Source organism: Chondrus crispus, genomic scaffold (genome assembly GCF_000350225.1).
Source record: "Chondrus crispus Stackhouse genomic scaffold, scaffold_590, whole genome shotgun sequence".
NCBI classification, from domain to species: domain Eukaryota; phylum Rhodophyta; class Florideophyceae; order Gigartinales; family Gigartinaceae; genus Chondrus; species Chondrus crispus.
In genome coordinates, this window is record NW_005178583.1 from 1 (window position 1) to 13506 (window position 13506).

A 13506-nucleotide genomic window follows, 5' to 3' on the forward strand; every position below is an offset into this window, starting at 1 on the left:
CCGCAGACACGCATGACTTCAAAACTCAGCTTGACAAGAAAGAGACCGAATTCACCCACCAACGCGCAGCCATGGCCGCAGAAGCCGAGGAGGCTAACAAGGCACTCCACCGCCAGCTTGCAGACCTTCAATCTGCCGCTTCGGAGCAAGCAAATACTCTGCGCAAGGAGGCTCAAAATGCGAAGAAGGCCGCCTCGTCTATCAAGAAAAAGCTTGCAACCCTCACCGCCACGCTTGCCATCAAGACGCAGGCGCTGTCCGAGACAGAGGCTATCGCCACAAACAACTCGTGGGCCATCGCCTCCCTCGAGGTCCTTGTCGAAGAGAAAGACATCGAGCTCACCAAGGCCTTGAAGCTTTCAGAATCGGAGAAATCTCGCGCCTCCAATCTGCACTACGACTACGTCCGGCTGGAACGCAAGATCCAGTTGCTGGCCACCGACATGGCCAAGTCCGAAATTGCGCTGGAGGAAACCACCTCCAAACTGCAGTCTGCTGAGCGACAGGCTGGCCCCGTGCGCAACGTATTGCTCAGCGCTCAAGCGGCCCTCAACTTCAATCAAGACACGTATGCAAGAGTTCTCAACGCAAAGGAGAAGGAACTAGCACAGGCCGCCGCCAACGCGCTGGCGCTCGACAACACCACTCGACTATCCATCTCCGACAACGTCCACTTCGGAGCAGATGGTAGCGAAATCGGCAGCGACCGTACGCCTGGCGGCCACAGCCTCTCCCCGTGCTCCTCGAGCGGAGTTGGCAGCATCGACATCACGCCGCCCAAGACGCCGGAAAGGAAATCATCTCAACGAGTCTCGTCGTCGAGAGGCACTCGCAAGCCGAAAACAACCACCACACCTGCCCGCGCCCTGGCCACCAAATTCAACTCCCGCAAGCTCTTGCCCGATCGTTCCCGCAAACAACCGGGCCCACTCTCGTCCCCTACTACTGCACAATCCCAGCGTGGCAGTCACGAAGAACCGACAGCCTCCTCTCCGAAGCACAAGTGGGATGGTAAGCGCAGCCGGACGTCTCTGCGCCCCATTGCGCCGATGGAAGACTCCTTCCGCTCCATGCAAGGGCTTCTCTCCAGAAAGGAACATGTCGAATCCTCAGAGGAAACTGCCCTAGATCAACAGCCCTCTGGATTCTCGAAGCGGTCTTTGTCACAAGATGTACGCAGCGGGAAGCAACAGGACAGTTCCCTTGATACCTCGCCCCAGAGTCAGTCGATGAACTTGAAGGGTTTGCTTCGGAAAAAGTCCAAGGCGCCGACCACGACCGAGGTGGCGCTCCCGAGAGGAAATAGAGCCGGTAGAAAGGCTCGTACTCTGAAAAGATTCACGAATGCCGTTAGCTCAAATATCAAACTCAACAAGTAACTCAATACGTAGTCTAGTGTTTTTTCGAACCCATCCGATCCTTCCATTGATGCGCATTCCGCACAAGCCGAACGTATAAAAGCAGGAGGACACTGTGCCCAAGAAATGCTTGATAGGCAACAAGTGTCCACAGCTCGTACGTACTGCGAAATCGACGAAAATCGTTTTCTACATGCGCATCCGTAATGTACACACTCATCTTTGATGTATACACTGCGCAGGCAAATACGTAGACGATTTAGACCATAAAAAAAAGCCGTGGAAGTGGCGACTTGGGTTCACGCAGAAGGCAGTCTATCAAACCAAGCTTTTTACGCGATAGTCTGAGATAACAGCAGCGATGAAAGAACACTCCAAACCATTATATTACTCACGCGGCAGGAGAGATATCAGTTGATGCGTACCAACTGATACCGATCCGGCAAAACGGGTCGCGTCGTGATTCGGATAAGTCTCGCTGCATTTGATAGCAAACTCTGAGATCTGCGTCACAGTCCCCTCGTATAACAACCCACCGCTCCTTGGCAAGCATCCTTCCTCAGAGTACAACCTTCATCTTCCACTACCAGCGTAGGCGAAGTAGTCCTCGCAGCACTGGGGCAACACATTCACCGTGCTGCCGCACCGGGCGTAACCCTCGTGGACCAGCACAAAACGCAGACTTAAGCTGGGCTTTCTCAAAATCGCACTCGCTGAGTTTGAAACTCGAAACAGTTTTTGAACAAGGGGCCACCTCATAACCACTGCCGCCTCTCGCCTCACCAATTCTCCCCCCTACCCTCAACTTCAAATATGTACCCCTGAATCTCCGTCTCAACCAACAAGCCTGGCCACCGACTCAACCCCCTGCCACCCCATCCCTGTAGTATAACCCTCTGCGGCCTCTCTGTTCCGAAGGAAATAACCTCTACTGGCTTCCCCCCCTTCCTACTCTCATAAAGCCCCACCCGACAATCAGACCCCCCGGCTGCTAGAACACCCCCACTACCGCTCTCGTCTACATCAAATGAGACGGCATCCCTCCACCTACCTGACGTCTCAAACCTTCTGGACGCCTCCCCCTCCATGCGCATATCCCACACCGCCAGGTCACTGGTGCGGTCTCCCGCTACAGACACGTACACCTCGGGCATGCACCTCGACACGCGCATGTCGTGCACTTTGCCGTTCTTATTCGCTGCGCTGACAAGCCACACCGGGCCTGACTGGGGCTCCTGTCGCAAGTCCCAGGCGTACAAGTTTCCCGCCCGCGTCCCCGTCAACACGCGTTTGATATCAAAGAAGCGAGTGACGCAGCCCGACGCATAGTCAGGATGCGATAAGCACGCCGTGCGCTTGAGGCGGCTGGTACCGTCGCGGGCGGAATACACGCAAGTGGAGCTCGACTCCGTGGCGGCGACGCTCCAGCCCGAAGGGGCTAGGGATAGCGCGTAGACAACACTGTTGCGCAGCTCGCCCGAGACGACAGTGGAGTCATGCGGTTGTCGCGGAAACTGGACGAGACGGATGGAGTGCTGGATGCCATGTACGTCGACGTCGAACTGATCATGGAGAGTGTAGGCGAAGATGGCGTCAGAGGGACGGTAGTCGAAAGCAGGGAGCATGCCTGGGCGCATGCGGTAGCCTTGCGGAAGGGTGTCGACGACTGCGCCAGAAGGGTAGTGGCGAAGGTCGACATGTTGGTAGGTGTCTGTGTTATAGGTTTCGCAGGGGAAGAGATCGTGTGGGGAAATGGGGTGGATGGGTGGTGGAAGTAGAGTGTGCGTGTGGAGATAAGTTTGGTGATGGGCGTGGGAGAGCAGGGACGCGGAGTAGGCAGGACGTGGGTCGCGTGGGAGGGGGAGGCCGAGGGAGAGCGAGAAAAGAGTACGGATGACGGGAGGGGAGTCGTTAGAGATACGAACGCGGGACGGCATTCTGGGAAGGGTGCAGGGAGGTAGGGGTCGTCATGGACGAGGAAGTTGTGGAGGAGGGCAATCTCTATCTCGCTAGAGATTGACGAAGTGAGATGACGGGCACGTGACGGAGACTGGGTCTCGGGTGGCAAGTTCGTCGCTCGGAGTTGGGGTGTGTCGTGAAGTAGGACCCCACCATGGAAAGATATCTCGGATCAATGGCTCAAGTTGCATAGCGGAATATCTATCACTGTAATTGCAACGATGCAAAACTTGCCCCATGCAATGAATATATTTTCGCTATATGCTGGTGGCATCCTCGCTGGCATCGGAATGCTCAGAAGCTTGAGCCGCCCCCTGGTGCAGGCGCCTGACCCTGTCAGCCTCCATGACCGCCTGATCAAACCTCTTCTCTAACCTCTCCTCGTACTCTTTCTCCATCATCTCCCTATCCATCCAATCCCTAAACCCCCCATCCCCTCGCACCTTTCTTGTAAAGAAACCTGGACTTTTCTTCAGGTGCTTCCCAAACAGAAATACCCCATCTTCCCCTGCCTCGTCCACCCAGAACGGATGTTGTCTCGACCTCTGCCCATCCTCTCCCATCGCAAAACTCCCGTTCGGCGCCACAAAGAATATCGTTCGCATATTGCTATTCACAACACTACCCCTCCATCGGTCGCCACCGTTCCACAGCACACTTGCGAAGTAGTGCTCATCAGACGCGTCGCTAAACGCCAAAAGTGCAAGCAGCTTACGAGCGTCGCTATCATCGCGCAAGTGCTCGCAAAATTCCCGTGACAGGATAAACCATCCGCTGCTCTTCGCAATTGTGAAATCGAGCTCCCGAAACAACGGGTTCATGGTTCTTTCAACCCCCTCCACCTGCTTGCTCACCTCCGTCCCGTTCAAATCTACGAATTCACTTGTCGAACTTTTCAGCTTTGCAAGCCCCGTGTCCACGTAGAATTCCCCAAAGCGTTTCTCTGCAAACCCCATCCAAGTATTTTGCGGTTTCCATTCCACAAAGTTCCTTCCCTTTCCCACTTTCCCCAGCAGCCTGCGGATTGCTTTTTGCGATGCTGTCGGGTAGTCCGCTCCCGACAGGTTGATAAAGTAGTCCCAGTCACCCCCTGCAAGGAGCCGATTGGCGCCTGTGAGGTAGTTCATTGTCATGGTGGCCCCGCGGTATGTCACGATCTCGCTGCGCACGATCAACAGATTCGGCACGTTGCGCTCCGAGCCCACGCCCCACCGTGAACTGAGCACGTGGTAGGCTGAGCGCATGGATTCTAGGGCTTTGAGCTCGTCGATCTTGAGGTCCAAGTGTAGAGCGTAAAAGTTGGACGGGTCATAAATAGTAAGAAGAAGCCGGTTGAGGAGGGGAAGGTTGGCTGCGGACACTTGAATGAAGTAGGCGATACGTGCGCCATCATTAAGGACGGAAGATGTGCGGTGGTGCCGAAGAAAAAGGGAGAAGAGGAAAAGAGCAATAGCGGGAAGGAGCCATAGACGCCAGAGACGAGCAGCACGTCTTCGAGGTTTCATTTCGTTTTCGCGGTGGGATGTGAGCAAGTGTCATTCTCGTGATCGTTCATGCTCCTGGACGCGGCCACATAGGAAAGACAAGTTAAAACCAATGGGGCAGGTGCGGGTGGGCTGGGCAACGGCGAGAACAAAGAAGATCAACATGAAACCCACTCATTGAGTGGACGTCATGAAACAGGTCCGGAAATCCTACCGCATTAGGGGAAATCCCATTGTATACAGTGCTCATTTATTGGTTTTCAACTGGCCCTTATTTGCAGCACTGCATCGCAACATTCAGCCCCCGACCAACTTTCCATCCCTTCTGCTTCTAAACGCACTACTTGTCACAAAATAGTAAACTGTCTTGCCCTCACCGCCCCTAAATGTGGAACAAGTACGTACGACGATCTAACGCCTTCATCGCCTTGATCCATTCGTCACCAATCGTATATCCGCTGCCTTTCCTGATGTAAATGAAGTCCTTCAGGATATTCTTGTGCAAAACATATCCCGCTCTCTCCAAAAGCTTTTGCACTTGAGGAGTGCGATTCTCTGTCACAATTACATCAATAATCGTTTTTGACCAGTCCACCCCCTTCAAAATTGGAAGCTCATGCCCCTCTACATCCAAACTCATGAAATCAAACCTTTGCATTCGCAACCTGGAAAGCTCAGCCTCCATAGTGGTGCATTTCAACTCTTGAAACCCGTGAAATTCGCCCTTGAATTTGGCTAGGTGCGAATGCATGTGCCCGTTAACCCCAAAGCGTTGGGAATCGTCTTTGACTACCCCGCCGTAGGCATCTGTCATTGAAAACTTGACCGTTCTCGGCACATCTGAGACACAGGTAGGGATGAGATGACAATGCCTCTGATTAGAAAGTTCGGGATAGTATTTTGGATTGGCCTCAGCACAGATTCCATCCCATCCCATGCAGCGATCAAAAAACCAAGTAGCCGACCACCTCCTGGCGTGATTGGCAGCCACGTCTAGATATCTCGGCCGCCTGTGCCTATTGGCTGCGTTTTTATGAAAGAGTTCATTGAAGACCGCAACGTATAGAAACCAGTCGGTTACGTCCAAAGATGTGAAATGCTTGCGATATGGGTGCACCGCAGATAAGTTGCGAGCGATGCGACGCCATTGGCCACACTCTTTGGGCTCAGAAAATGCTGCATGACGAGAAACGTGATCCGCTGGAACTGAACGAGGCGTGACGTAATTCAGGGAGCGTAGAGCTTGTGATTCTGGGTGAGTACCTGCATGAATCGGCACCTTGCGCTGACCAGAATGGTTTGATGAGTAAGATGAACTATGACCTGATGGTGCAATCCCTGAACCCTGATGGTGACCCACTAGTTTTTTCGCAGTTTGGGCATGGTTTCGGCGGCGACGGCGGTAACGGTAATGATTAGAAGACAAAACTTGCTTGTTCTCCATCATGTCATCCCTGAAGACTCGGTCCGCTGTTACATCTAGAGAAGGGTGCACCCCATCCACAGCGGTGGCCATCTTACTCGTGAATCTTGAAATGGTTCGAAGCCCAACTGCGACTCCTCTTCTGCCGAGTTTCCAAGATAAATGAGAAGCGGTAAGAAAGACAAGCAGAAAAGCGAAGAAAGTTGGCAATCGCACGAGGTAAAAGGGCAGACGGCGCTGCTTGGCATAAAGATCAAGGAGGCGACGCTGCAGGCCTTCAGATGAAGAGGCACGTCGAGGAGCTTTCACAGGTGAAATTGGGTAGGTCGTAGTGGAGCGGACTCGCATGGCGGCGGAAGATGGAGAATGCATAATGATGCAAGTTGGTGGTGAGCGCTTCGGGGGACGGAACGGGTCGAGTTATTTGTTGGAGCAGATATAATGGAACTTTTGTAGTGTCGGTCCACTGTCTTGTTCATGGAGGGGGGAGAGGTATTTAGTGTGTGCCTTTCTGTGCGCGTTGAAGTAGGAAGGGCATGCACGATAGCAATTTGAAGAATATTTTATGAAGATGTGATTTGTGTCTATGGACAATGTGAGCAGACCGGGTCAGTCAAAGACGAGAACGATAAAGACAAATGTCAAGGAAGAACTTCCTTAAGAAACGTACACACGTAAGAGCGGCGGTGATGGGCGATGACATTCGATACGATGGATTTTCATGAGAAAAAAGAATCGCAAGGCAAAAGATGCAAAATTTGCACGGAAATGCATATTTGGTTGCAAAGACGGGGTGGGGTGTCTGCTTCAGGAGGCGGAACGGTTCGTTCGACTGTCGGTTGGTGCTCACAAAAGGCCATCAAGATTCGATCGCCTCACCGCACCAACATCGCCAACTCGCAACATTGCCATCGTCAACGTTGGTGCCACCGACTTAACCTCTCCACATCTTCCTCCCAAACGCCATGCTCGCATCGCCTAGAGACATCTCAACGATCATGGCCAACTCAAGTTTTGCCCACTCCCAACGCATCGACAAGCACTTCATCCCTTATCCAACCGCGTAGAGGGGCCGCTTCACCTCTTTCTAACTTTGCTGATCCACGTGGCCTAGGGGCCCAGAATGTCCGTCGTCTCTCCAGGCCGGGTTTCTTCAGTCTCACACATGATTCCTGTACCTTTTGCCACATTCCGCGCCTCGAATCTGGCCCGGCCTTCCAGCCTTCCACAGAACGCCAACTCAATATCAATCTTCTGCCGTTAGGTTTGCCCAAAGGATGCATTAGCCCCTGGGGACATTGCCAACGCCAAGGAAGGCGGAAGGCACACATGGCGCGAGGCTGGTTCGTACACCTGGCAACAAGTCTTATAAAGTCGTACCGCCTGGAGCCAGGGAAAGATAGTGACGCAAGCACATCACAAAATAGGTCTGAATTGGTTGAAGTGAGACGCGCGGGGTGCGGGTAGTTTTGCCTCAAGAGTCTCACTTCGAAATTGTATTGCGATGCGCTTCCATCTCCTTGTCTCGGGCGTCCTTCTTTGTGCTCTGTTCTGTGCCCAAGCCCAACAAAGTGCGTGCCGGACGCAGGAACTTTCTGCGGTCTCCAAGCTTCGGCTCCAACTATCGGATGGGAACAGCACAAAATTCCGGTCACATGTTGCGCCGCCACGCAAGAGGAAGCCGCCCGAGATGCGTTCCATTGTTCGCTGCCAAGGAGATGTAGAAGTCCTCTCTGTACCGCAAGAGGCCCTTGCTTACGAAGGCGTTCCGCTTAGTGCTATTGTCACAATTGTCGAGACTGATGCCCCGCTCACAAATTCTGTGGATGTAGAGCAAATGGCCTCCCCAGCATGCAGTGGAATATTTGTTGCAGATGACTTGATTCTTTCTAGCGCGCATTGGTAAGTAATGCACACAGGGGTGGCCTGGACTGCATCAGATGATCAGGGGTCCATGTATTGACAGGTTGCTGTTTTTGTTTTACATCTGTTATGGCTTAATCGCGCAGCGTTTATCGGCACCGCCAATTTGATTCGGATACGCCGCGGTGGATTTATGGTACCGAAGAAGGCGATGCGGGGCCTGTACCGTCCTTCCTTTACGCGATTTCAGGTAAGGTTTCCAAGAGCGACCCCATCTACGAAGTGTATCCACTCCGTCGTGCTTGTATTCCCCAGTCCTACATCGATGCGGACAATGAAGAAATGACGAGTGGGCAGGGGAATGATCTAGTGCTATTTCAAATTGAGGGAAAGTTTCGTGGACCGCTCGAGGCAGTGGCGACGTTGACTGACGAGGTCCAATACAACGTCCCGAAGTCTTACTTTCTTCCGCAGTACCCTAGTGATGTGTCGAATGGTGAGCGTCTCGTCATTGACCTCAACTTTACTCCAATCGTATTCGAACCGTTTCAGGGTGGCACATTTTATTCATTGGAGCTTGCCAGTTGGTCTGGTAGTTCAGGCGGACCAATTATTGATGTGAGTGCCAGCAACGCAGCTGGGAGGCCCGTCGTCGCTGGGGTTCTGATGTCATCTGGGTGGTCAGTTTGCGACTCTGGTATTGTGCCGGTTACGTCTTACATATGGGTTGTGAAACAGCTTCTAGCGAACACTTCCATGGCGCGATCAAACGATACTTCGAAACGGGCATCGCAATCATCATCTTACTCAATTTCTGAATAAGCGCTGAGTGTTGACCGGTTTGATTTAGGATTGGATGCAGCACAGTATGAAGTATTGAGCGTCTAGCGAAGCAGTCACCTTGCGCAGGTTATCTTGGATTCATTTGTTTAGAGTGCCCAAGAACGAAGGAAGTGAACAATGGTGCATAGTACTTGTACGATACGTTGGCATCACTGAATTCGTGAAAACACGCGACGTGACAATTGTGTTTTGTAAATACTGATGTGTACAAGGGATCGAAAGAGATGACTAGGCCGAAGCGACATGCGCGATTGTCTCTTGCACTTTTAAAGCACCTGCTTTTAGCAAAGATTGCCAGGGCATCCGAGTTCAAACATACCCTATCAGTAGCCATGGTCGTAAACGCACATAGCTGAGCAAGTTTTCTTCAACATAGAGTTCTTCCTCTGCTTCTTTGTTTCACGAAGTAGTAGTCCGACGTCGTAATGGTTAACATTGAGTGGCTTGAAATACTCAGAAGTATGAAAACCGAATGCAACGTAGCAGAGCTTCATTCCTCAGATCACACAGACGGACAAGCAAATCAAACCGTATGTACAGCCAAGCTCAAAGAGCAAGACGAGCAGATGCAAGTGTGCATTCGAGAAAAGATTCAAACGAGCGGAAGTTTTTGTGCTGCAAGCGCGCATATCGATAAGTGTCCAATACAATACCTTGCACTTCTGTACTACGATGAGATGATGCATCAAATTTAAGCCTGGAAATTATTTTGGTTCAAACTGGACATAAATAATGGGGGCCCAATTACCCAACCTCGCGAACAGTCGCAGAAACACGGAGTGTTTCAGTGCAGTACAGAGTAGTGGCATCCAATCGGAATGAACACCGAAAACGATGGAGACGTGAAGGACCTGAGCATGACAGGAGAAGCGGAAGGAATATCACGGGACTCTAGTCGTTGATGAGGGCCAACAGAAACCCCTGTCTGATACATATATACAGGGCATCCAGGAAACGAGCAACTCTATCTTAAAGGGCAAGAAATATGTGACTTGCAAATTGCGTTGACAACCCTCCATAAGCGTTTGTGGTTGGGAATGTATACACATGTTTAGAACGTGTGTCGAATCCAAATCGTGCAACTTGCACCAACAAAAAAGTGTCAAACAAGATATTCGCGGAATGCAACCAGTGATCGCACCATGCCCGACTTAGTGGGTCTCGTCATCAGCAAGGACTTGGTTTCACCACTTAAAACTTACACCCTGAGACGCTCAAACCTACACGAGGTGATCACTTCGCATTAGACATCGCAGATACATCGCTTTTGTCCGTCCATGCTTTCCAAGTCTTCCAGAGAGTTCAAGCTCCTTGACGAGAGTCGTAATAGTAGTTCTTCAGCTCCGAACTATTTTGAAGCGGTTCTGTTGCCTTCCTCCCCTGATATTCCTTCTTGTGACAAGCGCATCGCTTTCCGTCGTTCTTCTGGATAGTTTTAAATTCACATAACATGAATCATAACCTGGCAGCTAATCCTGTTTTCCTGGAAGGTTCATTCCACCTAAAAGGGCTCCAAGCTTTGCAATCTCCTCCTTCTTCGATTGAAGCGGATCCGGCAGCATGACACGAATGAGCTGCATCTCCTTGTTGACATCCTCGTCTGCTGGGTCCAACTTGTGGGCACGTTCGTAAGCTTCGAGGGCCCTGTCAAGTTGTTCCAGCTCTGCCAAACACTTTCCGCTTCCTTTGTGCGCAGCCACACTTTCCGGCTCTAGAAGCGCAGCTGCTTCATAGTCCTCCAACGCCATATCAAAATCTTCTAGAGCCTTATAGCATTTTGCTCTACCTAATCGAAGACCAGCAGTTCCCCGTTCATCTTCGACAAGCTGCAGATATGCAGATTCGACGCGCAATGCATTCGAGTAGCAACTCATGGCGACGCCAAACTCTCCCGCCTCGAGTGCTTGGCGGGCCGCATTCCCCGCAGAGTCAAGCTCGTCTCGGAAAGCATCTATACATCCTGGGTTGTCTATTTTCGAATCGATACTCGTAGATACTTGGGCAGCTTCTTCGTACCGACGTTGGTCGATCAAAGATTCCACGAGACCGACAATGCACATCTGAAACGTGATGTCCCCCACGTTCCCTCCCTTGCCTTTTTCCAGTAAATCAAGTGCCTTTCGGTAATCTTCCTCTGCACCAGTGGAATCGCCACTTATCAAATGAGCGGCGCCACGTCCACCTCGTGCTCTTGCGTTTTCAGGGTCTTGCTGTATGGCCTTATTGTAGAGAGCGATCGCGTCTTCCATCTTGCCGTCCATCATCTTCTCCTGCGCTTCTGACGCCTTGCGCATGGACGGGGTAATTGGCGCTTGTTTCATTTCCGGAATTTGTGCCGCCGCAGGGGAGGCCTTGTCTTGTACAAGAGGGGTTTCGCTCGAAAGAAGGTCTTGTTTGTAGTCGAGCTGTGAGGGGTTTGCCGGAAGGGCCCTTGGCCGCGGGCTGCCGAGCATGGAGCTGGCATTGGAAGAAATGGGGGACTGCAAGTTACTAGAAGTCGGCCTCTCCGTGTCGTAAACCCTGAGATGAATCGTCCTGTTCTTGGACTCGAGAAAGTCTTCGTAACACGACGCGAGGTCCTCGTCATTGGACAGTAAAACCTCATCGCCATCCTCGTCAACGTATTTGATCTTGATGGGCCCCACGTTTGCCGACCCTGCAAAGCGCCTTCTGATATCAACAACAAACTGGTCGAAGGCGCCGGGCGCGGGCGGCATGGGCATCTTAATGCGGCGGTATTCATGGTTGAGGTCTTTGAACTTGAACGAGGCCAAGGCGACATCGCCTTGTATGCCCCTATACGACGTGACGCTCGACATGGTGCTGCTCATGTTGCTGTATTGCCTTCTCGTGGTCGACAAGGGATGGGTACGTGGCAACGCCTCAGACGGGCCGATAGAAGGCTTGAAGGAAACACGCGCGGGCGCTTGTGGGGCGAATTGCTCGGGCTGCTCCCTGTATGAGCTCGAAAATAGGCTATTGAAGATGCTTGTAACCCCCCACGATGAGGTCTGCTTGGGGCCGACAGGCTCCACGTTGGACATCTCCATGATGGAGGAGGTTGTGAGCTGCAGCACATCGCAAAGGCCGATGACAATCCTCGTGCCGGGTGCGACGACGGGCAAATGTCTATACCCGCATGCCTGCATCCTCTGCAAACTGTGCAAAACTGTAAACTCTGCCGACGCGCAGTCGGGATTTGGTGTCATGACATCCGCCAGCTTAGTGATGGTCGGGTCCAAGCCCGGGACGACGACACGGCTGACGACGTCTCGACAGGTGAAAATGCCCTGCAGGGTGTGCTGGCGATCGACGACGACGACTGCGGCGACGCGGGCACGCACGAGGGCCTCGCAGGCGGCCGCGACAGATTCATGCGGATGCAGCGCGGCGACGGGATTATCCTTGACGAGCGGGCCGAGGGTGGGCCTGGCCATAGTCTCGCGTGCGGCGCGCATGAACTCGAAGACGCGGCGCGACGGGATGAGGTCTGCGACCTTCTGCAGGGCGGCGACGGCGTCGTACACGAGGTGCAGGACGTCGACGACGCCGAGCAGGCGGTGATCGTCGGGGGCGACGACGGGGAGGTGGCGGAAGCCGCCCTCGCGCATGAGGAGCAGGGCGTTGGTGGGGGTCTCGGAGGGCGGCAGCGTGACAGGGTGCGGGGTCATGATGGAGGCGACCGGGAGACGGTGCAGGGCCTCGGCGCGCGCGACACACTTGGTGACGTCGCGCGAGGTCGCAATGCCAGCCAGCTTGTTCGAGTCGACCGAGAGGATGGCGGCCGCGTCGGAGCGCGCGCGAGAAAGCGCGGTGGCCAGGGAGAAGACCGTGGCGGTCTCCGGGAGCGTGAGGGGGGGCGGGGAGCGCGTGACGACATCGCCGAGGGTGCGGATCGACATGATGGGACGGCGGGGCGAAGGGGGAGAGGGGGAGGGGGTGGGGAGGGTAGGGAAAGAGATTGAGGGGAGGAAAGGTGGGGGAATATCTGGCGGAGGGCGAGGGATGTATGTCCCAGGGGGTGAAGAATATTGCGTTTTGTTGGGTGTTATTTTAATGCGGGCGCTGTCTATGAGCTCTGCTGTTTCACAATCTCGGAATCTCGGAGACATCGGCATAAGCGGCAATACGCGCAGCAGCAGTGACACGCTGCCAGGTTGAATACCGTTGGCAACCTACCTGACCTACTGGACAAACACTCCCCCCCGCCCCACTTTCACCTCCATCCATCCTCAATGCCACCGAGGCATCTATCTGCATCGGCACCTCGCGGACTGCCCACTTTTTTCTCCCAAACCCTTTTCTCCTTCAAGCAACCCTCCCCCCTCCTCCTCTCCCCCGCGCAGGCAGGAGAGATGTGGCGAGATGCGTCACGATTTCGATTTACGTCAGCTACTTTCTCCTTGTAGGCTTCATACTCAGTCTCGAACTCGATCAGATGGGACTGAGTAACTTGTTTCAAGACAGGAGCAGTAACTGTTGAAACGACGCCATAGGAAGACATACTGACCATGTACACACGGAAATTGTCGCGAGCGTGGCCAAGAAAAATGCACAAAGTTGCACTTTCGAAAGG

General features: G+C 53.2%; 4 protein-coding genes across 4 annotated transcripts; 2 read left to right on the plus strand and 2 right to left on the minus strand.

Annotated features, from left to right (window-relative positions):
• Window positions 1-71: 71 nt before the first annotated feature.
• Window positions 72-1379, plus strand: CHC_T00000713001 (hypothetical protein). The gene has a single exon (XM_005710582.1). It carries the CDS (start codon window positions 72-74, stop codon window positions 1377-1379), a length of 1308 nt encoding a protein of 435 aa, XP_005710639.1.
• Window positions 1380-3574: 2195 nt separating this feature from the next.
• CHC_T00000714001 (hypothetical protein) lies at window positions 3575-4822 on the minus strand. Its single transcript, XM_005710583.1, has one exon. It carries the CDS (start codon window positions 4820-4822, stop codon window positions 3575-3577), a length of 1248 nt encoding a protein of 415 aa, XP_005710640.1.
• A 5577-nt stretch (window positions 4823-10399) lies between these two features.
• CHC_T00009206001 (TPR repeat-containing protein) lies at window positions 10400-12832 on the minus strand. The gene has a single exon (XM_005710584.1). It carries the CDS (start codon window positions 12830-12832, stop codon window positions 10400-10402), a length of 2433 nt encoding a protein of 810 aa, XP_005710641.1.
• Window positions 12833-12935: 103 nt separating this feature from the next.
• CHC_T00000715001 (hypothetical protein) lies at window positions 12936-13091 on the plus strand. The gene has a single exon (XM_005710585.1). The coding sequence runs from the start codon at window positions 12936-12938 to the stop codon at window positions 13089-13091; it is 156 nt and encodes a 51-aa protein (XP_005710642.1).
• Window positions 13092-13506: the final 415 nt, after the last annotated feature.